The sequence below is a fragment of the Castor canadensis genome, chromosome 7 (assembly GCF_047511655.1).
Source record: "Castor canadensis chromosome 7, mCasCan1.hap1v2, whole genome shotgun sequence".
NCBI classification, from domain to species: Eukaryota; Metazoa; Chordata; class Mammalia; order Rodentia; family Castoridae; genus Castor; species Castor canadensis.
The window spans coordinates 133,220,541-133,246,224 of record NC_133392.1 but is presented as its reverse complement, the minus strand read 5'-3'; the positions used below and the strand labels follow the sequence as shown (position 1 = coordinate 133,246,224).

At 49.7% G+C, this 25,684-nt stretch overlaps 1 protein-coding gene across 1 annotated transcript; it reads right to left on the bottom strand.

Annotated features, from left to right (window-relative positions):
- Positions 1–8,031: 8,031 nt before the first annotated feature.
- Positions 8,032–25,263, bottom strand: Heyl (hes related family bHLH transcription factor with YRPW motif like). Its single transcript, XM_020180859.2, has 5 exons — positions 25,105–25,263; positions 18,177–18,243; positions 16,963–17,046; positions 15,695–15,776; positions 8,032–13,137 (listed from the first exon to the last, which is right to left on the bottom strand). Exons 1-5 carry the CDS (start codon positions 25,236–25,238, stop codon positions 12,470–12,472), a joined length of 1,035 nt encoding a protein of 344 aa, XP_020036448.2. The 5' UTR covers positions 25,239–25,263; the 3' UTR covers positions 8,032–12,469.
- Between the last annotated feature and the right edge of the window lie 421 nt (positions 25,264–25,684).

Genomic DNA, 25,684 nt, shown 5'->3' with positions numbered 1-25,684 from the left:
TGCTGGTGGTTGCAAAACCCTTTTAATATACTAAGAATCTCTGAATTGTATACTTAAAAATGGTTAAAGTGGTGAATCTTTAATTGTGGTAAAAGAGCATAATATTACATTTACTACTTTAATAGGTAAGTATGTAGTTCAAGGCAGGTGCCATTGGCTCATGCCTATAATCCTAGCTACTTGTGAGGTTGAGATTGAGAAGATCATGGTTTGAGGCCAGCCTGAGCAAATAATTCAAGTGATCCCAATGGACTGGAGGCATTGCTCAAGCAACAGAATGTCAAGCATGAAGCCCTGAGTTCAAACCCCAGTTCCACCAAAGAAAAAAAAGTTTATAGTTCAGAAGTGTTAAGTATACTTAGATTTTTGTGCAACAGATCTCTAGAGCTTTCCATTTATGCAAAACTAAACTCTATACCCACAAAACACTAATTTCTCCTGCCCCTAGCTCTTGACAGCTACGTTTTGGCTTTCCATTTCTATGATTTTGACTACTTTAGGTTCTTCTTATGAATGGAATCATAGTCCTTCTGTCACTGGCTTATTCCACCTAGCATAATGTCCTGAGGTTCATTCATGCTGCAGTGTGTGACTGGATTTCCTCCTCCTCCTCCTCCTCCTCCTCTTCCTCCTCCTCCTCCTTCCCCTTCTCCTCCTGCTCCTCCTGCTCCTTCCTCCTGCTCCTTCCCCTCTTCCTTCCCCCCCCACCCTGCTCCTCCTTTTGTGGTGTCTTGAACACGCTAGGCATGTTCTGCCACTGGGCTATATCCTCAGCTCAATTGTTTTTGTGATTTTAAAGCTTCATAATGTTTTCTTTAACATCTGATCTGTCAATGACCATTTTTGGGTTGCTTCTACCTCTTAGCTACTGTAAAACAAAACAAACAAAAAAGCAAAAACAAATAACTACTGTGATAAACATGGATTTTCTTTGACTTTTTCTTCTTCTTTTTCTTTTCTTTTTTTTTTTTTTTTTTGTGGTACTGGGGTTTGAACTCCACTCCAGGGCCTCTTCTAGGCAGGCACTCTATACTTGAGCCACTCTGCCAGCCTAGAGTGTGTGTTTTCAAATGTCCCTGTCCCTGTCTGTGTTTGAGACAGAGGCTCACTATGTAGCCAAAGCTGTCCTTGACCTTGAGGATCTTCCTGCCTAAGCATCACAGGCCATGCCCCCATGCCTGGCCTGCAGATATCTCTTTGAGAGTCTCCTTTGAATTCTTTTTCAGAGGTGGGATTGCACTCTATGAAGAGTGGTTTTACTTTTAATTTTTTGGGAACCACCATACTGTTTTCCACAGTGGTTGCACCAAGCCACATACCCATTAAGGCAGCGCACAAATACAGATGCTCCTGGACTCAACAACGGGGTTGTATCATGACAAACTCATCATGTGTGGCCTGCCTAGCAAGTATGAGGCCCTGAGTTCAAACCCCAGGACTGCAAAAAAAGTAAAAATGCATTCAAAGAAAAGGAAGGAGTCAGCCCTGGTGGCTCACGCTTGTAATCCTAGCTACTCAGGAGGCAGAGATCAGGAGGATCTTGGTTCGAAGCCAGCCCAGGCAAATAGTTCATGAGACCCTATCTTGAAAATACCCATCACAAAAGGGCTGTTGGAGTGGCTCAAGGTGAAGGCCCTGAGTTCAAGCCCCAGTACTGAAAAAAAGAAATCAGTTCAAGGCCAGCCTGGGCTACAAAGCAAAATCCTATCTCAAACACACACACACACACACACACACACACACACACACACACACACACACACACACACACACCAAAACACCCTCACAGACACACCCAGAATGTTTGACCAAATATCTCGGTACTTCATGGCCCAGGCAAGTTAACACATGACATTGATCTCCACACAGTGATGCTTGGAGGTTTAGGAAACTCAGCTGTAACACCTGCTGGGCTTGTTAGCCTTTGTTTGTTTTGTAAGAGGCACTCAACTTGCTTTTACTGAGAAGTACTGACTCCTTACATAGGTCTACAAGTTAACTAAAAACAGGAAAAGCTTGGCATCCCTGCCTCCATTTTGTATATGTCTTTGTTCTAAGCCATTCACTTTGCAGTCACTTTTTTTTTTGTTGTTTTTTTGTGGTGCTGGGGCTTGAACTCAGGGCCTTCACTTTGAGCCACTCCACCAGCCCTATTTTTGTGCAGGATTTTTTTTTTTGAGATAGGGTCTCATGAACTATTTGCCCGGGCTGGCTTCAAACTGTGATCCTCCTGATCCCTGCTTCCTGAGTAGCTAAGATTATAGGCGTGAGCCACCAGCACCCTGCTCACTTTGCAGTCACCTTGGATTCCAGGAAAGATGATAACAACTTTATGAAAAGGAACCAGAACTACCCCCAACAGTAGACTCTCCTTCTAACGGACCACCTGCCTGCCTCCAGATAATAACTTGGATTGAGATAACACACCTGTAACTGGAACTGTTTATGCAAACCTTTGTCCTCTGCCCCCAGTTCTTTGTTTATTTAAACCTATAGCTCATGTCTGTAACTTGAAGATGGCTAAAGATGAGCTGAGTGCTCACTCTGTCTCTTCCCATGGCATGACCTGAGCCGTGTGATAAACCTCCTCTCTCTGCCTTCACCAGGCCTCTTCATTGGCATTTTAGGGGCAGGTGGCCAGATCTGCTATATGGAATCTCAGGAGCCTTGGGTCCAAAACTCTGGTTTCAGTTTGGATGGGGAGTGGGATAGCTTATTTCTCATGAGGATTATTTTCCTGGAGCCACCCAGCCCTACAGGAACCCACATGGACTCATTCTTCTTGGTTCCCTTTAGGACCTGATCTTTCATTTAGTACCTGAGGAACCATACTTTGAATTTTGATCTTTTCTCGGGCTAGTCTTATGCAATTCTACATCCTTGGGAGACTGGGCAGTCATGAGGGAGTCATGAGGGTAAATAACCAACACTCTACAGTGTAGAGGTAAATTAGGTGCATTCAGTGCATTTTCATTTTACCGTGGGTTTATCAGGACAAAATTCCATTGGAAGTATTTTGCATATCAGTTACGATGTTATTTTCACTGGCCACTAGAGGGCAGTAATGGATGGAGGACCTGTACAGTATACTAAAAAGGTGAAAATGGCTACAAGGTAGATAAACAGTAAATTTCTCCCTTTCTGCATATGAGAACCCTGAGACTTAGAGAAGCTAACAAACTTGACCAAATCAGGTATTCCAGTAGAGAGAAAATCTGAAATTTTAACCTCAGTTTGCCTGACTCCAAATGTCATTGATTTGGGTATGAGTACAAATAAATTATTTCTTTCATTTGCCTTCTCATGCATTCATTCATCTGAGAGCAATAGAGCAGAGTGGCTGTGTCTGGAGTCAGGCCATCTGGGTTAAAATTCCCCAACTCCAGCTACCATTGTAAGTGCTCTGTGCCTGTTAGCTTGCCTGTACCGGAGATATTTTTAGCTCAAAAATTACTGCAAAAATGGAATGAGATGATATATGAAGAATGTTCAGAACAGTAGGGCTGGCAGAGTGGCTCAAGTGGTAGAGCGCCTTCCTAGCGAGGGTGAGACCCTGAGTTCAAACCCAAGTCCCTCCAAAAACAAAAAAGAATGTTCAGAACACTAACTGGTAGCAACCTTGAGCTATCATTAACTCAACCAATATTTATTATTTACTAATGACATTATGACTACTGTGTATTTATTATTGATGTGTTCTAATATCACTGTTCCTAGGTACTGGGGATAGCAATCCTGTACACAGAGAAATCTCTACCTCCTGGAGCATTCGAGGAAGGAGGTCAACAATAAACAAATCAGGTGCTGCTGGAGTGGCTCAAATGGTAGTGCACCTGCCTAGTGTGCAATGAGGCCCTGAGTTCAAACCCCAGTACCACCAAAAAACAATAAATAAATCAGAAATATTTAGGGCTGGTGGATTGGCTCTGGTGGTAGGGCCCCTGCCTAGCAAGCATGAGGCCCTGAATTCAAACCCCACTATCGCCAAACAACAACCACAAAACATTTAGTATTTTTCCTAGTTGGAGTATGAAGAAGACCAAAAATAGAGAAGAAAAGGGAACTAGGGGTGCTGGGGCTGAAGTAGGCTGCATTAACAACAGGGTTGACAGAGAGAGCTGGACTTCAGTAAAATCCAAAGGAGAGGAGGGAGCCAGCTGTGTGGGTCTCTAGGATCCACTGGATTTGTGGGGGCGGAGTCAGGGAACAGGTCCTGAGCTCGGGCTATGCACACCTTCAAGGAACGGCAAAGAGGCCAGGGTCACACAAGGGAACGAAGGATTCTGGGTAATTTTAAAGATAGAACTGATAGGATTGCTGGCAAGAGAGGTGTCAGAGACAACTGCAGGACTTTTAGCCGTAAGCAACGGGAAGGACTGAGTTGCTATTTCCTGAGACCATGAGGACAGGAGGAGAGGAGTCAGGGAGATGAGCAGGACTCTGGAGCATGGTTTTGGATGTGTCACTTTGGGATTCCTCTGAGCCACTGGCTGTTGAATATACAAGTCTGGGCTTTGGGGGCCTGGGCTGGGCAGGTCAATCTGGAAACTTTGAGCCAAGTCTTGCCTCCAACCACATAGGGAGGCTCCAAAGCTCTGCCCAGGACTAGGCCTGTATTTCTCCCTCAGCACCTCAAGGGCTGGCCTGTGCGCTGATAACTACGCCTGAACCTCTTTCCCAACCACCCTGCGCCTCCCCAGGTAAGGTCTCCCAACAGGCGCAGGTCCTCAGTGTCTGAGGCAAAATGGGTGACAACCACACCTCTGCCCTGCTGTTCACTGCACACCACCAGGCACTTTGGAGCTTTTATTCACAGACTACAAGAACAAGCCTGGAAATCTCCAAACTTGGTTACCCACTGAGTCCTGAGTGGGGGCCAGGCAGACTTCATTTTCTCACCAGAGCTGGTGACAGTCCAGAGGAGGCAAATGGGTTTTTTTTTTTTTTCTGGTGCCAGCATTGATGAGTTAAGTTTGGTTCTGCACAGCACTGTCCTATCAAGGGGGCAGAGTGTGGTAATTGATTAGTAATGTCTACCATGGGAACAGGATCTGTGTACAGATATTTGTTCCCATTTACCTGCAAATATTTGTGGGCCTTTGCTTCACGGGGCCCATTGGGCACTGAGTAGTGTGGATTAATCAGATCCACAAGTGTCTGCACCTGCCACCATCAATGAATTAACAAGGGCATTCTGCAGTCTATTGGTGAGAGTCAACTTTCCCAAATAAAACCCACAGTTCTGTGAGACCTTGTCCTGGCACCAGCACTCCAAGGCTGGCTGCGTTGTACAGCAAAGAAGGGAAAGTGATGGCTGTCTGGGTCAGGGGAGGTGAGGACCAGCACCTCTTCCTCAGGTGGGCATCAGGATGGTGAAAGGAGCCCTTAGGGTGCCGCATGGCATACAGTCCCTCACACGTGATGCTGACCAGACAGCATGGGGCTCTTTGAGCATTCCTAGAGTATGAACACGCCTGGTCTGGTACTCTGTTTTTTAGGGAATGTGGGCCCAGTGCAGGCACTGCTCCATCCAGGGGGATCCACTCTTCCCCTGTAGGAGGTGGTACCCCTCCAGCTGGTTCCTCAATTTCAAAGTAAATTGAGTTCTAGATCACACATAGGTATACGTACCACCCCCCCACACACACACAGACACACATGCACACAAGTGTGCACGCATAAACTGAGCAATCAGGAACTTTGGAAGTCCCTGATTCCCCATCCCTGGTAAGGGTGAAGTGACAGAAATTATTTGCTAATATCCTTTAACACTTACTTCAGAGAACAGGTAAAATGCATTTCCCAGCCTCCTTTGCAGCCTGATGTGGGCAGCTGTCTAAGTTCTCAGCCATGGAATGTGGGCAGAAGTATGTGTACTACTTCTGAGCCTAGCTTTTAAGACTGTGGGCACGTCTCATCAAATGACCCTCCCCTTCTTGCCCCTTGATATCATGGAGACGTAGCTTTACCATGTAGGCCCAAGGATGCCCTAGGAGATGCTGGGAAATCAGGATAGAAGGACTTTAGGCCCGGAATGTCATCGTGAAACAGTTTCCTGCTGACCTGGGATGTTCACCAGGAAGTTATATGAAAATCACTAAATAACGGCTGGGCCTCTTTGTTACAGCAGCCAGGCCTCGCCCTAACTAAGCATAGGGGAGAAGAGTGTGGTAGAGACGAAGGCTTCTCAGGTCAGCACAGGGGTCTAGTTCACCAGGTCTAGATGGCCTACCATGGAACATCACTGGGATTATAATCCAAGGGGAAGGAAGCAGTTTATTGTACTGGTTAAAAATCAGGGCTGGGGTGTGACTAGTGGTAGAGCACTTGCCTAGTAAGCATGAGGCCCCGAGTTTAAACCCAAGCCCCCCGCCAAGAAAAAGACTGAATCAGATGGGCCTAGGTTTGAATCTTGGCTAGAATGTTCATGGGTTTTGTAAATTTTGGATCCCAGTTTCCTCTTCTGTAAAATGGGCATAATAATACATAGCTCACAGGGCTATGTAAGGATTCTATGAGATAATATAGTCAAGGGCTCAAAAATGTTTACTGGTGGCTTTTTTTTTTTTTTTTTTTGGCGGTACTGGGATTTTAACTCAGGGCCTCACACTTACTTGCTAGGCAGGTACTCTACCACTTGAGTCACTCCACCAGCCCTTTTTTGTGTTGAGTATTTTATTTTTTAGTGGCTCTGAGGTTTGAACTCTGACTCACACGTGCTAGGCAGGCAATTTTACTGCTTGAGCCACTCTGCCAGCCCTTCTTTGTGATGGTTTTTTTTTCGAGATAGAGTCTGGTAAACTATTTGCCTGGGCTGGCTTCGAACCACAGTCCTCCTGGTCTCTGCCTCCCAACTAGCTAGGATTATAGGTGTGAGCCACCGGAGCCTGGTTTGTTTGCTATTTTTAATGGAATGAGCTGATATTGAGACCTGCTTTTTCCTGTTCACTTTCCCCACAAAGAAGGGGCGTTTTCCACAAGTCATAAATATTCAGTGTCTCCAAAATTAAATTACTATTTTCCAAGGCCTTAATACGTATGTACTAGTCAGCTTTGTGTCAATGAAATGAAACTCCTGACACAGATCTGAAGTTTATATAGCTTACAGTTTTGAAAGCTCAAGGTCCAAGATCAAGTGGCAGGGTAGGAGTAGGAGGAACAATGACACTGATTTAGCCTCTGGTAGAGTGAGGATGACATCACGGCAGGAGCACGTGCAGGAACAAGTGGTCACATCTCCAGCAGCAGTGGAGAGAGACAGGCTTCCCCTCTCTTTTGGTGAGGCACACCTCTATTGACTGAGGACCTCTCACTAGGCCCCACCTCTTGAAGGTTCACTGCTTCTCAACCACTGTGGGTGCGGACCAAACCTTTAGTCACAATGGATTCTGGGGAGAGAACAGCCATGTTCAAACCACAGCAACACATAGCACTTTCTTTTTTTTTTTTTTTTTTTTGGTGAGACTGGGGTTTGAACTCAAGACTTCACACTTGTAAAGCAGACACTCTATCACTTGAGCCACACCTCTAGTTCATTTTGCTCTGATTACTTTAGAGATAGAGTCTCGAAAACTTTTGGCCAATCTGGCCTGGAACCATGATCCCCCTGATCTCAGCCTCCCAAGTAGCTAGGATTACAGGTATGAACCACCACACCTGGCTGCCACATAATACTTCTTAAATCTGTCTCTTGTCTTTCTCTTTTTGTGGTACTGGGGTTTGAACTCAGGCCCTTGAGCTTGCTAGGAAAGCACTCTACCACTTGAACCATGCCCCAGTCCTCACTTCTTTTTTTTTTTTTTTTGGTATTGGGGCTTGAACTCAGGGCTTACACTATGAACCACTCCACCAGCTGTTTTCTGTGATGAGCTTTTTTCAAGATAGGGTCTCATAAACAATTTGCCTGGACCAACTTCAAATTTTAATCCTCTTGATCTCTGCCTCCTGAGGATTACAGGAGCCAGCTCCCGACTCAGTCCTCACTTCTTGGGCCGGGGATTACAACAGGGGCCAGGGTTCAAAGATACCCTCGTGGAAATTAATTTCTGCTCTGCTTGTCACTCAATTTTTTTTTTTGGGTGGGACTGGGATTTGAACTCTGGGCTTTGAGCTCACAAAGTAGGTGCTCTACCGATCAAGCCACACCTCCAGTCTTGCTCTGCTCTTCTGTTGGCCCTTTTCAGGCTCTAAGCTGGGGTCCAGTTCACCTACCAAGTGGAGCTCTGCCTGACTTTTCCTCACACCTCCTCATGCAATCACTAAGCCCTGTCCCAAACAAGTGAAACTGTAATCACTGGGGCCTGGACTCTGACACTTCCCCATGCACCTAGGTGTTTGCAAAGAACGGGAAGTTGTTCCAAATATTACTCCTCCCGGTCATTGCATGCTGCCCTACGAACAAGCTTCTTAAACAGGATCCAACCTTGGCATTCACCTGGAAAAACCTCCTGTGGCTCCCACTCCTAACAGGCTGAAGCCCACACTCCAATGGCACTCCAGGCTCTTTACGATCTGTCTCTAGCCTCCTTCCATTAATGATGCTAACGGCAAAGACAGACTATTTCATATGAGCCAGGCACTACAATGAGGGTTTTACACACTGAGGAGACCTACGCTGTAAAATGGGGACATTCCAAGAAAAGCACTGGACAGTGCCTGGCATACAGTTGCCACTTAATCAATAGTAACTATTACTGCATCCCTACTTCATAGATGAGAAAGTAGAACTCAAGGAAGTTAAGGATCTTACCCAAGGCCACAACTCATTAACAAGGGCCTAAGAAGGAAGTCTGGCTTCAGCATCCAGGGGCCCACCTTTCATCCTGCTGCTGAGGGCCTTCGCTCAGCTCAGAGCCTGTTTCTAGAGCCTTCCTGGATGAGGCCCCAGGTCTCTGCACTTACGGTCCCTCTGTGTTGGTGAAAACTGTCCTTCACCCTCCTCTGTGAAGATGTCCACCCCCGACACCCCTACTCTACAGATCTCACCCGTCTCCACAGACCTCTTCACTCCCATCTCACCAACTATCACTTAGGCAGAGGATACGCCCCACTCAGAGTGACAGTGTCCTTGTCACTTCTGGCTACGCCAGGCCTGACTGGCACAGAGCAAACCTCCAGGAGGGTTTGCTGGATTTGTTGGGAGCCAAATCCATTAGCCAGCCAGGCCAAGAGTGAAGAACAAACCAGTTGGCAGGATCGGCCTGCCCGTTCTCGGCTGTCAGTGTGCGATCCAGGGCCAATGTGCTCTCATGTTCTCCTCAGGCCAGGCCTGACTGGTCTGCCAGCACTTCCAGTCCCTTAGCCTTGGCTTTCCCATTGCTTTCCTGCCTCCTCCCAAAGCTGGTCAGCAAGGGGTCACCCATAGTGGGGCCTGTACCAACCACAGCCTGAGACCAGAAGACTTCTCACCTCCTTAGTTCATTTCATTAACCAGGATTCATCGGACAGTGACAACAACACCATGCTCCATGCTGAGTGCAGCTGGAGAGCAGACCAGGAATGGTCTCCGGCCTCACCGAGCTTACATTCTAGTACTTGAGACAGTTAACCAACAAGTACAGTACTCAGGGAAGGCCTCTCTGAGAAGGTGGCACTGAAGCCAAGGGTCTGAAGAACTTAGCCATGCAAAGGGTAAAGAAGAAGATTCTGGGCAGAGGGAACAGCATATGCAAAACCTTGAAGGGGAAGAAGGATTGGGATGTTGAGGAAATGAAGGCAGGCCAGTGGGACAGATGGAGCAGGTTTGGGACTGGCAAGAAAGGAGGCCAAAAATGGGGTGGAGACTAATAGAGGAAGAGCCTGGATTTTGTCTTTAGAATAACAGAGTAACAAGGGAAGGGCTTGAAGCCCAGGTTGATAGTATGTGAACTGCGTGTTTCAGGTTCTCTGTGGTTGCTGTTGAGAAATGATTGGCAAAGAGGGAAGCAAGGAGACCCATGCAGGCCAGGGTGGTGGCCAGGGATTCAGACAGAAGTGGACAGAATGCAGAAATATTTGGGAAGTAGAATCCACAGGTTTCCAGAAGAACATCTTTATTGCCTGTCAGCAATACCCTGCAGTGGGGTGGGGGCTGGGGGAGTCATGGGCACCAGGAAGGTTTGGGACTAGAAACAGAAGACCCGAGTCCCCAGCTGAGGGATCAAACACAGTCACCTTTCCAGTCTCTCAGAACCCATGACAAATGAAGGTTCTGAAAGGGCCAAACCATTTCCACCTCCCTTCTGTGGTGTCAACAGACTGTTTTAGAGTTGGGCACCTGCCACATGGAAATGCATTTCTGACAGAGCTGCCGAGTGACCGCTGGCTTCTCAGGCTAGGAGGTTGCCACATGGCAGAATGGTGTAAGGCAATGGAATCCTGGGAGCAGTTGGAGATCAGGGAGGAGGAGAGGGGGAGAAGAAGGGGAAGGAGTGAGGACAAGAAGGGGGAAGACTGGGGAATTTCCTCTTCTTGTCCTGAGTGTGCCCCCTCCTGAGAAATGTGAGGCCAATCTTTGCCTCTTGTAACCTCCTCTGTGCCCTTCTTCTGTCTCCCTCAGAGCCCCCTGCCAGTGCCCTGCAGTGATGTCCCCTCTCATTGCTGTCACACATCTCAGGTAGGGCCACAGAGCAGTCATGTGATGGACTAGTTCCCACTGAGGAGTGAAAGACATCCTTACCTCTATCCCTCCTTGAGGATTTCCCTGTCCAAAAGCGCTTTCTTGGGCACTCAACTGACCTCCGCCCTCTGCCCTATTTCTCTAAAAGGGCCCTTTGCCCCAGGGTTTTTGGGAACTCTACTTTTGTGCCTGGAAGCAGCCTCTGGGGAGGGCGGCTTCGTCAAAGGCTGGGAGTGTGAGAATCTTGTCGGGTGACAGAAGTATTTAATAATGAGAGTGGTGTGAGCACCAATGAACAACCAGTGCCATTACCCCACAACCTCAGATCCACCAGGCATTAGTCAGGTCAGGGTGGTCCTGACACTTGGCAGGGAAGCAGGTTGTTCTCAACACTTTGTCCACTGATATGGCCTGTTCAGTCTCTGCTGTTCCACTGGGAATGGCCACCAGGCGGTTTGTTCTTCTGTTACTGGAAAATGGCCTAAGGCAGAGCTGGGGAATGAAACAGCCTCTGAGCAGGACCAGCTGTGTGGAATCTGGGTGAACAGATCTCAGGCCCTCAACCCTCAGTGTGACCTTGAAGGGCCCAGCCGCCTATGATTGTTCTTCCTCCTGCCCCTCCTCAGTTATTTTTGTCCAGTCTGACAGCCCTTGGCTGTGGCAGCAGTCTGGGTTCTGTGAACTGGATGCAAACCAGGCAGCTTGGATGTCTGGGCGCCATCATGTGGGGCCACAGACCTCCACGCTGTGCACCCAAAGGGAAAGAGTCACAGGCCTGGAGGATGGTGACTGTGAGAGGCAGGGAGCTGGACTCTCCATTGCTCAATCTTGGCTCCTGCCTGGCGCGCTGTCGAGGCCTGATGGTGAGAGCACCCTGACACAGGGCGTTGCCACTGCCTGGAGTCCTCCCAGGCCAGCTTGTCAAGCCAGCCATGACCAGGAGCCAGTAGTCTACAGGAGGGGGATTCTGCAGCTGGGAGGAAAGGAGTGCAGGCCCTGCTGAAATGGAGAATGAGTCTGTCCTGTGGGATATTGTGATGGAGTGGGCCAAAGACAGATGAGCAGGGGCACACGAGACTTCTCCAAACTCCTGCTCAGTTATAGTCTCCAGGAAATGAGGCAGACCATATGCTGACCCCTTGGCCTGGGAGGGCTGCAGATCCAGTTATTCCTCCTAACTGGGGTCTCCCCCTCCACAGACATGGTTTCCTTCCCTTCCTTCCTTCCTCCCTCCCTCCCTTCCTCAGGGCCTAAGCTCTCTACCACTTGAGCCATACCCCAACCCTTTTTGTTTTAGATAATTTTTCAGAGTCTTACCTTTTTTCCCCAGAGCTGTTCTCAGACTGTGATCCTCCTATCTACGCCTCCCATTTAGCTGGAATTACAGGCATTGGCTACCACACCTGACTGTGTTGAGATGGAATCTCACTTTTTTTTTTTTTTAAACCTAGGCTGGCCTCAAACAGAGATCCTCCCTATTTCTGCCTCTTGAGTAGCTGGGATTACAAGTGTGAGCCAACATGTGCAGCCTCATGGTATCCTTTAAAGTTTCAACCCTAGACCCAAGGTTCATGCATACTGGTCAGGAGAGGGGTCTGAGCACAGCTCTTAGAGGCTCATGACGCACCATGACTCATCTGCACAGGTGAGAAATGGGACCATGCCTCTGAGATCAAAAGAGTGCCAGGGAAGCCAGGTGGATGGTCTGGGTCAGCTGTGAGGAGGAGGAGGGGCCTCTGATAGATGAAGAAGGTGTCTTTACATAGGAGCCCTTCCCAGAAGCCAAGCAGAAAAGGCAGCGCCAGTTTTAAAGCTCTCAGAAAAAGAATCTTCCTTACTCTCCTGAGGGTGGAGGCAAAATGGGGGGGAGGCTCAGAAAGCCCCAACTTCAGTGATTTCAGAGACCCAGGAATGGTACAGCACAGCTCCTGCAGGTCTCCCAGCTGTCCCTGAGGGAGAGGGACTGGAGACAGGGACAGCTACACAAGCAGTGGATCCCCCAGCCCCAGGGAGCGTGGGGGAGGAGGACCGCAGGGAAAGGAGGTGGCTGCTCCTGGCAGCTCTGCTGCTAGGGGCCACAGGTAGAGGGGCAGCTGGCCTTTCTGGGGGGCCGGGCCGCTGGGTGGAAGATATCCCTCGACCGGGCAACAAATTCCTCCGGGCCGGCAGGATGGTGCCAGTGGCTCTGTGCACAGGTGTGGTTCGGAGGGCAGGGATAGGGTAAACGGGAGAGGAGGTGCTGGGGAGGACAGGGCCAGGTCTTCCTAGGATGGCGAGCTGGTTGTTCAGGGACGGCAGCCCTGGACAGCTATGGAAGAAGGACCAGGGCCACATAGGGAAGGCCAAGGGGCTGGCAGGCGTGGGTGAAGGCTCCATCTCAGCCGCGTAACTGTTGAGGTGGGAGAGGAGGCGAATCCGAACAGGGTCTGCACAGCTGCTGGGGCCTTCCAGGACGCCCAGGTACCTGATGACCTCAGTGAGGCACTCCCGAAAACCGATGCTCCGGAAGTCAATGGCCAGAGCTCGGGTATCGAAGAATCCTGCAAAGTGAGGCACCATGAGGGCATACCAGGTGGGGAGAGGCATAAAGCTGGGGGTGAGGCTGTCTGGGTTCTAGACCTCTCTCTCATTCCTTCCTTGGGTGACCCTGGGCAGACCCCCACACCTCTGAGTCCCAGTCTCCCCATCTGTAAAATGAGAATACAAATCCCTACCTGGCATGGAAGATGGTGAGTTCCCTAAGACAGGAAACATTACAAAATGCAAAGTATGGTTTTCATCACAATTTGTGATTAATGCAAAGAAGAAACGTGGTGGTCAAAGTAACTTCATTAAATAGACACTTGCCAAGCGTGAAAAAGCTGTGGACATGGAGGCATGGAATAACCTGGCCTGTAGATGGAAACAGAGTGAGGGAGGGGAGGTGGTAACAGCAGCCCTCAGAGCAAGAAGCCCCCTTGGAGAAGGAATCATAGTGGATCTGTGTAGCATGAGGTCTTTGGAAGCCCAAGAGAGGGGCTGGAATCCTAGCTCTGTCACTTAACTGGCTGCCTGACCATGGACAATTGTCCTTATCTCTCTATGCCTCAGGTTCCTTAGCAATAAATGGGAAGATAATAGTACCTGTTGCACAGAGTTGGGGGTGTTAAGTGAAATGGATCACAGAAACTGCTCCATGAATTAAAAGGTAGCAATCATATATATATACTGGCTGGGATCCTGCTGCATCGGAGTTTGTCCCCCAGCTCCAAAGTCTGCTGGTCCTCAGCTACCATCAGGCCAATGCCAATGTGGAATGACCAGGTGGACTGTCCACACAGCATTCACACCCTCATTCCCTCACTGCCTCTGCATACCTGCCTGTCTCTCTACGGCCTTCTGGGCAAAGACAGTCAGACAGCCCTAGAACTGCACCATGATTATGGCAGCACATATCTGGTCCTGGTTCATGGCTGAGGCCCCCCAGAGGGGCATCTCTGCAAGAGACTGTGTTTTGAGTCAGGACAACTTCAGGAGAGACCTGGCTCTGCTGTGCCCTTAGCTGTGCTATGGGGCACACATCCCTTCCCTGTGTTTCTGTTCTTTTTTAAATGAATACCTGCTACATTCTTACTCAGTACTTTATTACATTATCTAATTTAATCCCATAAATACCCTCTCATTATTCCCATTAAAGATGGGGAAAATGAGGTTAAATCATTTACCTAAGGGGATCAAGCTAGCAAGCACTAGAGTCAGGATTCAAATCAAACGTCTGCGTTCACCCGGGCACCAGTGGCTCACGCCTGTAATCCTAGCTACTCAGAAGGCAGAGATCAGGAGGTTTGAAGTTCAAAGCCAGACCCAGGCAAATAGTTCTCAAACCCTATCTCAAAAAAACCCAATAGCAGGTGGAGTGGCTCAAGTGGTAGAGTGCCTGCCTAGCCAAGCATGAGGCCCGGAGTTCAAACCCTAGTACCACACACACACATGCACACACAAAAAAAGCCTCTGTTCTATCTAAACCACAACTCCAGTCTTCCCATTAACCCTGGGCCAGAAAGTGGTAAAGCCAACAACCCCACCTTCCTGGTTCTCGTGAGAATCAAAGGAGATAAGATAAGTGAAAGCATTTTGAAAGCTATAAAAATGATGTCCCATATTAACCACCACTTGCCTTTTAATAGGATAACCATGAATGTAATTTGAAGCATCTCCCCACTGGATGCATAGAGACAGAAGTCTCCACTGTTAGCGATGCATTCCTTTGGCAGAGTTCTCAAAAGGACCCCATGTATCAGGGTCATAGGGCAGGCTTGTTAAACTTGCAAATTCCTAAACTCCACGCTAGACCTCCTGCCTCAGAATCTGTGGGGGTGACCATGACACATGGTACTTCTGCCTGCAAGGGCCTGAGAAGTACTAGGTTGGGCCACTTAAAATGCAACTGTCCTCTTTAAGGTAGCAAGTTGTCCTTGGAATTTACATCTTTGGCCAAGGTCTGAGGATCTTTCAAGGCTTTCCAATGGTGAAATCACCAAATACACAGAGAAGCTTCAAGACAAAGTTTCCATTTATCTGGCAGTCTTTTTAAAGCCACAGTTCCATGATTTTACTGTAAGGGTCTAGCTTAAAATGATTTGAATTCTGCTATAATCACCAGTTCTGGGTATGTCAAGTTCCCAGGAAGCCTAGACCAATGGGTAAGAGACACCAACAAAACACCTGTGGCTAAAAATCTCAGATGGGTCCCTTCCTGAGTTCAGGCAGATCACAGGCTGAGGTCCCAGTCACAATTAGCTCATTTGGGCTGCTCCTTAATAAGGCCCTGAGGGTGGGACCCCTGTTACACAGGAAGAAACTTCTGTAGGTTCTAAGACTGGAAGGGGTTGAGTTGAGGAAAGAGCTGGCACAAGAGGAAACACTGAACGTGGAGAGGGAGATGCTGAGAGACAAGAGATAAGCTTGGTGAATGTCAACAGGGTATGCTCTTTCTGGAGACTGAGGATCAGGAGGGCAGGGATCGTGTATGTCTACTTTGCCCACCTGTGATTCTCAGGGCCCACCCTCAAAATATTTGTCTTGTAAATGACTCCCAAGAGAGAAGAGCATGGGTACCTGTCCCACCAGTGGCATGGAGCATTTTCAAGTGATCCACTGTCATCTGCAAGACCTCAGCTTTCTCCAGCTTGGATGAGCCCTGTGGGTACAGAAGGAGAGGAGTGTAGCCTCCAGCTGACCCCTGTTGCTCACCTCCCCTGATTGTTGTCATCAATGCTCAGTGTCTTGATTTTTTCACCTTTCCCCTACTCCCCCCACCAATTGAGCTGCTGCATTGGTCAAGGTCTCCAACTCTGAAAGATGCTTCAGTTCTCATCTCAGCATGGCTGTCCATTGTACCATGAGCTTCTGTCCTGAAACCCCTCTTCCCCGGACTGGCACAACACTACTTCTTCTCCTTTCCCAGTACCTCTTGCTCTGCCTGTTCCTTAAAATGGTGTCGTGCCTGTGGGTGTTGGCTCACTTCTTTTCTTACTCTGCACCCTCTTCCAGGAGGGTCTCATGTACTTCCATGGTTTCACCAACCATCACCAGAGGCCACTCCTGCATACCCGCCGGCTCCTAGCCCAGCTTTCCTAGGAATCCAGCTTCAGCCCTAGCATGCCCAAGATCTGGCTCATGATCTCAGCCTCAAAGCATTTGCCCTTCCTCTATTCTTTCTTGGGAAATGCTTCCTAAGTTTCAGGACCATCTCCTTCCAGGGGAAACCTGAGGGTCCCACCCTCCATGTGAGTTCCTTAGAGGTCGGTGAACATCTGTGGAATAACTGACTTGTTCTTACCGGCCTATGGGAAGATAGATGACCTATGACTTTGGAGCTTAGGGAAAGGATCTTTGAGGTCGTCTGATTCAACAGTTTGTCTCCCACTGTAGTCCCCTCACCACAACATGTTCAATGACAGAGTGCTCCCTCCTTGAGTGGCCTGTTTCACCTGCAAATAGCTCTGGAAATGTCAGGAGACATATCACACAGTCCCATGCTCCACTTCTGCTCTGCTATTTACTAGCTGTGTGACCTAGTAGCAGTTACTTCACCTCTCTGCCTTTCCTTAGCTGAGACATGGGCAGCATTAGCTCTACCCTCAAGGAGCATTTTTTAGGATTCAATTCAAATGGACATAAATTGGACATAAAGCCGCTACACCTGAGACACCTCGCAAAGTACAAACTTCCATTCCCCTTGTCCCCTGGGTAGTGAAAGCTATCCATAAATGATCACAACCCCTCAGGCAGCTGCTACCCATCAATAAGAGACACCGTGAGAACCAAACCTTACCTGCCGCCCACTCAGAACTTCCTCTGGCACAGTCAGCAATGTCACATACCTGTTTCTCAAAGGCAGTGGGGACCAAGCGCCGCAATTCGGAAAGGCTGCTGTTGATGCGGTCTCGGCGCCGTTTTTCTATAATCTGAAAAACAATGACAAGGAGTTCTGCACTCTGAGGCATTTCATCACAGTTTCCCATGTGCCTTAATGGACACTGACTCATATTTTCCCTCACCATATTTTTGTGAGGAAGGTAAGTCTATTCTTAATTTACGGAAGAGGAAACCGAGGCTCTGTAATTTGTTTAAAGACACACAGCAAGTGCAGATCTGGTGGCTCACGTCTGTAATCCTACCTACTTGGGAGGCAGAGATCAGGAGGATCGCAGTTCAAAGCCAGCCTGAGCAAATAGTTCTTGAGACCTTATCTTGAAAATACCCAATGCAAAAAAAAAAAAAAAAAAAGTGCAGACTTGGAAGAAGAACTCAGATCACTTGTCTGGCTCTTAGGGTTGATGTGCAAAATGCTCGAGCTCTGAGCAGGTCGGAATAGGAACATCAGCCTCAGAGCTGCAGCAGGCCTCAGGGGCTCCTGCTAGGCCAGGGTTGGCCCTCCAGTGGCTGGGTGATGAGGACTGAGAGCTGCTCTCTCCAGCTGCAGAGGCCTCCATGCACACTGTCTCCTCCTCCCCTCCCAATCCTAGCAACAGAACACCAATAACAGGGTAGAAAAAACATTTCATTTTTCAGAGAAAGAACATGGGTTGGGGAGTGGTTTGCCTAAGGGCTGATGACAAGTGCATGGTGGGGCTAGCCTCTGTCACATCCCCAGCCTCTGGACTCTCAGTGTGCAAACTCAACTGCTTCTTGAGGAGAGGTAGGAAGGCAGGAGATGGCCTGCAGCAAGCAGAGAGCCCTCTTCTGTCAGCCTCCCTCCCCCTCCTCAGCACACTGAGAGGAAAGGAATGTTCTGGACTCAGAGAAGAAGCAGAGATAGGGTAGAGGGGAAGGATGGAACAAAAGCAGTAACTGGCTATTGTGTGTTGGAAGAGTTTCCATTAATGCATTTAATCGCCACACAGAGGAGGAGATGAAGCATGGAGAGGTGAAGTGGCTTGCCCAGTCACCAGGGCAGCTAATGGCAGAGCCTGGATTTGAACCTAGCCTGTTAGTTTAGGATGATGTGATGTTTCTGACCAGATTCAGGAGGCAAGCCCCAGGAGATTCAAGGCAAACGCTGACTGGGTCACTCAAAGACTTAGACAACACTCACCCCTCTGCGTTTCTTCCTGGCTTGCATCTGTGAAGGACTGGGGGTGGACAGAGGCCTAGCCATCTGGCTGCAGAGAAAGAGGAAGGCTGGTTTTAGAGTTGGGGGACCATCTCCATGGCCTGGGCTGACCCGGGGGGTGGGACTGGCGGCAGGCACGTGGTCTCCCAGGCCTGGAAGGGCCGCAGGTCTCCCTTTCTCCCTGGGGACCTATTTCTCTGCAGGCCAAGTTCTTCATGCGCCCAGAGCTCGTCCCCATCTCCCCCCACCGCCCCCCGCCCCTCACCTCTGCCCCTCGCTTGGCCTTGGCCGTCGGGGGGGGGGACGGGGGGAACCGCTCCGCTCCTGCTCGGGTCCTGCAACCCGATCCCGGGGGCGGGCCGGCCGAGGGCGCGGGTCGGTGGTGGCTGGGCCGGGCCGGGCGGGTTGGGTTTCAGAGCGAGCCGCTGGGAAGGAGCGTGGAAAGAGCAGATGCCGCCGCTTCCCACGGGCCGGCGCGCCGCCGCCCGCCCTCCGCCCGGCCCGCAGCTGCCGCCTCCTCCCACGCGGCGCGGCCAGGGGCGAGGGGGAGGCGGCATCTGGGTCACAGGCCCCTCTCGCACGCTTGGGGACACTGCCCTGGCCTCCCAGAAGGCCCCAGTTCCCCGTAAGCCCCCAGCCTTCCTCTACAGCCCGGGTTGAATAATAGATGTTTGCTTCCACCCCGGGAGTTCCCACTATGAAGGAGGCTCAGCCCCAGGGCTTCCTGCCCAGAATTTGACCAGAATAATCACCAGCACAACTGCTCACCCCCAGACGGTTTCTGCTCCAGAGGCCCTCTTAGACTGGAGAGGTTCGCTGGGTGGCACCAAGGTATCCTTCATGTGGCCACCACTTGGGAGGTCCTATTCAGACCCGGGCCCCTGCTGGGAGCTCTCACCAGGCTGCAGCCCTACAGGTGCTCAGCTCCACAACAACGTTATAAACAGGAACCCAGGAGCTTGCCTTCACCCCACACCTGCTCCTTGTCCCCCTGGGTTTTCCCTCTCACTGAAGGCACCCCCAGCTTCGAGTTCCGCAAGGCTGAAATCTGGTACTGTGTTTGATCCCTCCTCCATCCTCACCCCACCTCTTCAGAACATACCCATTCCATATGTAAAATATGGCTCATGTCTTGATCTTCACAGCCCTCTTACGACCATGCCTTTATCATCTCTCACCGGGTTCCCTCTGCACCCTCTTCTACCTTCACTCAGGTAGAGTAGTTATTTAGATGCATATTTGATTTTGTCATTCTTAAACACCTCAGTGACTTCCCAATGCTTTTAAGGTCAAGATCACCCTTCTTCAGGTGGCTCAGCTGGCCCCTCTCACCTCTTAGACCCAACTTACTCTTGCTGTGTGAGCTCCAGTCTGTTAACGCACCAACTTCTTTCCACAGTTGCACATACTGTTCCTCTAGTCTAGAATTCTCTGTCTATACCTCCTCTTCCAACCCTCATCCCCTTTGTCTAGTAACTTCAACCATCCTTCAGATGTGACCTCCCTTAGGGGCTTTTTTGGACATCCACCCTCTACTAATGTCTTTTGCTTCATACTCTCCTAGCCTCCTGCATTTAACTACATTTATGCCAGTGTGTTGTTTTATAATTATATGGTTGTTTGATTAATGTGCATTCTTCAACAAACATACGCTCCATAAGGCCATAAAACACCTCAGTTTCATTCACTATTGTGGCCCTGGTTCCTAGTAAGTGCTTGGAACATGGCAGAGCTGATGGTAGAACCTCCTCCTCCCATCTTTGTCTTTGGCATCACTGTGAAGAACACAGATGTGAACGCTGTAAAAATCTAAGTTTTGGGCCTTTGTGAAATGGGGGCATATGTGGCTCAAGAGACAGTCCCTGCCCATGTGGCTATCCTCATGGCACTTGAAGTTAGATCATTTTCATCAACACCTCAAAGAGAGAAGTTTGCAGGAGAGACCACATAGCATTTGTTAGATCCTGCTGCTAGGATGCTGGCTTGGTCCAGCCACATCTGGAAAAGGCTATCTCCCACCCACACAGCTGGACCAGCAGAGCTGGAAGAGGCCTGGGAAAGCTCCTGGGAGGCAGGGCCCAGTGAGCCAGGTCTGGAGCTCAGACACCAGATCCTTGTTTACAAAGCTTCCCTGGTTCACTGAGGACAAGCCCCAAGAGCCAAGGTACATAAGAAACACGGCCTTTGTTCCCCTCGCTGGATAAAGCGTCTCTAGGGGTATTGGGTTAGCCTTGTGCGCGTCACTGCCTCTCAGCCTGATCCCTCCTCAGGGACCATCTGTCGAAGGCTGACGCACCCATTTCAGGCTAGGCAGCTCTGTTCTCTTTTTTTCCAGTCTCCTGGTCATTTCCTCTCTGCAGTATGGTTTGCTCTTTCCCCTAGATCTCACAGGAAAATCTTACTTTACAGTTTTCTTGGCACCACTACGTGTATTTCTCTCCTCTGAGCCTTGCAAAGGTCCCATTTCACAGATGAGGATGTTGAACCTCTGGGGATAGGGAGTGGGGGAGGGGTTAAAGCAGCTTGCCCAGCCCACGCAGCTGCTAAGAAGCAAGGCCACCATGGGAATCCTTGTCTTCTGGCTCCCAATTCAGCATTGTTTTCCCTCCTAAGTCTGACTTCCTGTCTGTCTGAATAGTCCTCCAGTCCCCTTATCCTTCAAGCTCCCAGCCGGAGCTCATGCAGCCTGTGATCTGGCTCTCACTGTGGGAGGAGGGGTAGGAGCCTCTCCCCTGAGAGTCTGAAAATAAGGCAGATTTTCATGGACTCAGAGCAGAGAGCTGCTCCCCAGGCTTCTTGCGGCCCCTAGCCAGAATTCCAAGGCAGTCTCTGGGGGTGGGGGCAGATTTCCAGGTGGTCTGGCTGCCAGTCCTGACCATCCTCGGCACTGGCTTCACCTGGGAGCTCCTTTGCAGATGCTCCCACTCATTTTGCATCAAGCAAAGACAGAGCCCACTGCTCCAAATGGAGGGATCTCAGAGCACTGAGTCCCTTTGTAAAATAAGAAAACTCAGAGAAGGGAGGCCACACAGTAAATAAGAGGAAAATCCAGAACCAGAGCCAGCCTCACTGACTTTTAAACCAGTAATCTCACCGTGATACCCCATCACGTGATTCACAACCCCACTGCACGTATCTCATCCCCAGCACTTTGTGGTCTAGATGCATTTCTACATCCATTTGTCTCTTTTATTGCATAATAGCCCTGAAAGTTAGGCATTATTTGGGCCACTTCATTTTCAGGAAAAGTAATCACTTGGGGGAGGGGTGAAAGACAAAAAGTGTTGAGAATCATGCACAGTCAGTAATTTCAGTCCTAGACATCCATCCAGTCTTTCAATTAGACCTGCAACCTCATAAACATGGCACCTGTCCTCAACGGTGACCCCTTTCAACAGCAGCATTTATTGGAAGTCACCTGTGCCAAAGCAAGGAGCTATTATGTACATATAATGTCATCAAAGCGTTTCACTGGGAGATAGGTATTTGCACCCTCATTTTGTACAGGAGAAAGCAGAAAGGTATAACATCGCTTGCACAAGTGAATGGGAGTGAGAGTCAAACTCAAGTTTATCTGACTTCAAAGGCTACCCTGACCTGGAGCCTGATGCGTGACAGGTGCTTATTAAATGTTCCAGGTGGAGTAGGAGAGCGATGGTCAGGGCCAGCTGTAGACAAGAACTCTGGGTGATTCCCACAGATGGGGTGGGATACTACTACCAGGCAGATGCCCCTAGGGACAGTGGAACACACCCTGCTCTTCTCTCTTAGGTCTCTAAGTCCGTGGGATTTATGCCCTGCCTCTGACCCCAGGAGACTGGCTGCCCCAGCCCCTGGCCTTTGTCACTATTTATCTGGCTTTCTTTGTATGTGAAGCACTTCTTCCCTGAGGGCAGAGGCTGAGCAGGATACATCTGGGCTCTGATACCCAGCCTCTGGTCTGGGCCACAGCAGGCATCGTTCAGCAGTCCCTGAATTGAAGCATTTATGTCTGCTGGGGGGAGGCCCTTTGGGAAGTGCTACAAAGAGGCATCTATAAGTCAGCCTCTGCCAGATGTCCAGCTGCTTTCCCTCCGCAGAGGGGTCTGCTCCTCTAAGAACAGTCTGTAAAAATGGCAAAGCACTGTAGATGAAAAAAACTGCACTGGCCCTTTTATGCCTGAGCCCCAGTACTGCTGCTTTCAGGAAGCCCTTGCTGCCATCTCTGGTTGTGAGTGGTCTCTCCCCACTTAGGTGCCCTTTCAGTCCACAGTCTGCTTTCTCTCCGTTCTACTCATGGTCTTTGTATGACATGTCAGTCACTGTCCAGGCAGTGGAGTACAGCAGGTAGCTCTAAGCTGGGCACTGTGGCTCATATCTGTAATCCTAGCTGCTTGGGAGGCAGAGATCAGGAGGATCATGGTTTGAAGCCAGCCCCAAGCAAATAGTTTTCAAGACCCTATCTTAAAAAAACCCTTCACAAAAAAGGACTGGTAGAGTGGCTCAAGTGGTAGAGTGCTACCTAGCAAGCATGAGGCCCTGAGTTAAAAACAAAACAAAACAAAAAACCCCTGTAATCCTAGCCTCTCAAGAGGTAAAGATCAGGAGGATCAAGGTTTGAAGCCAGTCCAGGCAAACAGTTTAAGAGACCCTATCTTAAAAAAATCCATCACACACACACACAAAAAGGGCTGGTAGAGTGGCTTAAGTGTAGGCCCTGAGTTCAAACCCCAGTACCACACACACACACACACACACACACGCAAAAAAAGATCCCCCTCCACCATCACCACACAGCACTGGGCTCTTCCCCTGCCTGCAGGCACAGGTTCTGAAAATTATTTCTCTAAATAGCAATTTCTGCTAGACAATTTACAAAGCTAACATGCTGCAAAGGAGACTTGATTGCACACTTCAAAACCAGTGCATCTGAGGTGAGAGGGGTATCTATTGGCCTAGCCCCCATGTTAAGCTATAATTGGTAGTTGGTGAAGTCTTACTAAGTATTAATTAGTTATTTTTGTGGTATTTAGGGTCAAAACTAATGCCCTATGCATGTTTTGCAGTACTTTACAACTGAGCTACATTTCCAGCTAGGATTTGTGATGAGGCAGGATCTCAGAAAACTGGAGAATATTGGAATTATGAAATGCCCCCAAAAACATCCCTAAGAATTGGGCTGAGGTGTGGCTTAGTGGAAGAGCACACTTTCTTAGCATGTGCAAGATCCTGGGTTCAATTGCAGTACTGGAAAAGAAAGGAAGGAGAAAAAGGAAAGAAGGAAGGAAGGAAGGTAATGAACCCCTTTCCAATTTCTTTGTTTGTACATATTTTTGCTATTATTTGGTTTTGTTTTTGAATCCAGTCCACATAAGCCCATCTATGTGTTCTGATTGACAAATATCCACTTTCTATCCCTAAGGAAGCTGTTCTCTTCCTTGGTGGTTTCAGGGGCTGCCTCTTCCTTCTCTGACCACTCTCCTGGGTACTGGAATTACTGGTGTGCACTACCACACCTGGCTCCCCTTCCAATTCTATTCTAGAGATGAGTAAGAGAGGTGAAGTAGCTTTCCTTTTCTCACTCTGATCCTTTATTTTATTGATGAGGAAAAGGCTCAGACAGGAAAACCAATGGTTCAAAGCTTCATGGTTGTCAGGCGTTTGCCTAGCGTGAATGATAAGCTATTCAGGAGGCAGAGATCAGGAGGATCACGGTTTGAAATCAGCCCTAGGAAATAGTTCGAGATCCTAGCTCAAAGATACCATCACAAAAAGAGTTGGCGGAGTGGCTCAAGCTGAAGGCCCTGAGTTCAAGCCCCAATACTGCAAAAAAAGAAAGAAAAAAAGAAGCCGGGTGCTGGTGGCTCATGCCTCCAATCCCAGCTACTCAGAAAGAGAGATCACATCTGGAAGCCAGCCCTGGGTAAATAGTTTGTGGGACCCTATCTCAAAAAAAAAATCTATCACCAAAAGGTCTGGCAGAGTGGCTCAAGAACTGAGTTCAAATCCCAATACCAAAAAAAAAAAAAAAAAAGGAAAGAAAGACATGGTATGCGCCAAGTTGGCAGCAGCTGTGGGGTTGGGCCCCAGGCCTGCAAGTCTCCCCTGTCTATCCCCACAGCTCTTTCCAGGTGTGTGTCTGACACTACATCAGGCCCTGTCTTAAGCCCTTGAGATACATTCTTTCATTTGATTTCCCAATACTTCTATGATGCTGGTTCCAGTTTTTATTTCCATTTTAACAGATGAGAAAACCGAAGCTTAGCGAGTCCACAGAGCTGGGAGGTAGCAAAACTATACAACTGCAGTTTGTTCTACAGGTTCAAAGCAGGTCAGACTATTTTCCACGAGCTGAACAGCCACAGGGTCGTTTGGTAGAAGAGCACTGGCATTGGAGTATATACTTCCTTGCAAGTTGGCTATTATTTCCTAAAGTAGCAAAACCCTAATTTCAAAGTTCAGTTTGCTCAAAGGAGAGATTTTCTTCCCCCCGAAACTTTTTTGCGGACTACGTGAAAACTGCACTGAAACTAGGGGGAAAATTGAGAAAACATGGTTATTCTGCGTAATGAGCAGATTCAGGACAGTCGATGTGGGTTTCCTAAGGTGTTCAGGAAAACTCACCAGTGGCCTCGCAGCGGCCACTTCAACAGAAAAAAAATCACCATCTGACCATCACATCCCAGAGCCGAACTCCACGTCCATCCCAAGATCCCGAACTCTAAATGGCCGAGAACACGCATGCATCTGCGGCACTTGTGCAGTGGCACACGCTGCCCACGCCCCCACACGCCGGCTTACACCTGAGGGCTGTCGCGCACACCTGAACTTTTCGAGGCCGGGGCTGTATGGGACGACTACAGTGCCCGTGCTCGCAGAGCCCGTCGGGCCGTTCTCGCTTGCCCTGGGTCCCGCACAGCCTGGCCCTTACCTCAGATCGCCCTCGCGGCCCACGTCGATGGGTCCGTCAGATTCGCCCTCGGAGCCGCTCGGCTCCCTGGGCCGCTTCATGATCGCGCAGGCTGCCAGGGTCTCAGCCCCGCGCCGCGGTCCGAGTTCGCACATCGAACCCCGCCCAGGCCCCGCCCCCGGGCTCCGACACCGCCCTTTCCCAGGGCCCTTCCTGCACCGCAGCCCCCGGCGCCCTGGCGCCCCCTCGCCCCCGCGGTGACGCGCCACCGAGCCGTGGGAAGGCCCCGGGCAGTCCCGCCCCCATCGGCCGCTGGGAGGTCCGGCTCCGCTCCGCCGCTGCGGCCGCCGCGCGCTGGGTGGCCTTGGGCAGGTGCCCTGGGAGGCCCCGCGGGGACGCCGGGGGTCCCGATCTGTCCCTGCCTCGCCCGGGGCGATGCAGGCATGTGGAGGCGCCGCTCCTCGATGCCCCAGCACCTGCGAGGCCAACTCCGCACCTTCCTTGCCCGCGGGAGTTCCGGGGCCGACAGACAGATTTGGTTTGGCGAGGTTGTTGGGGATGGCTGTGACCTGATCCGCGACAAGAATCCCCAGTAGCTACC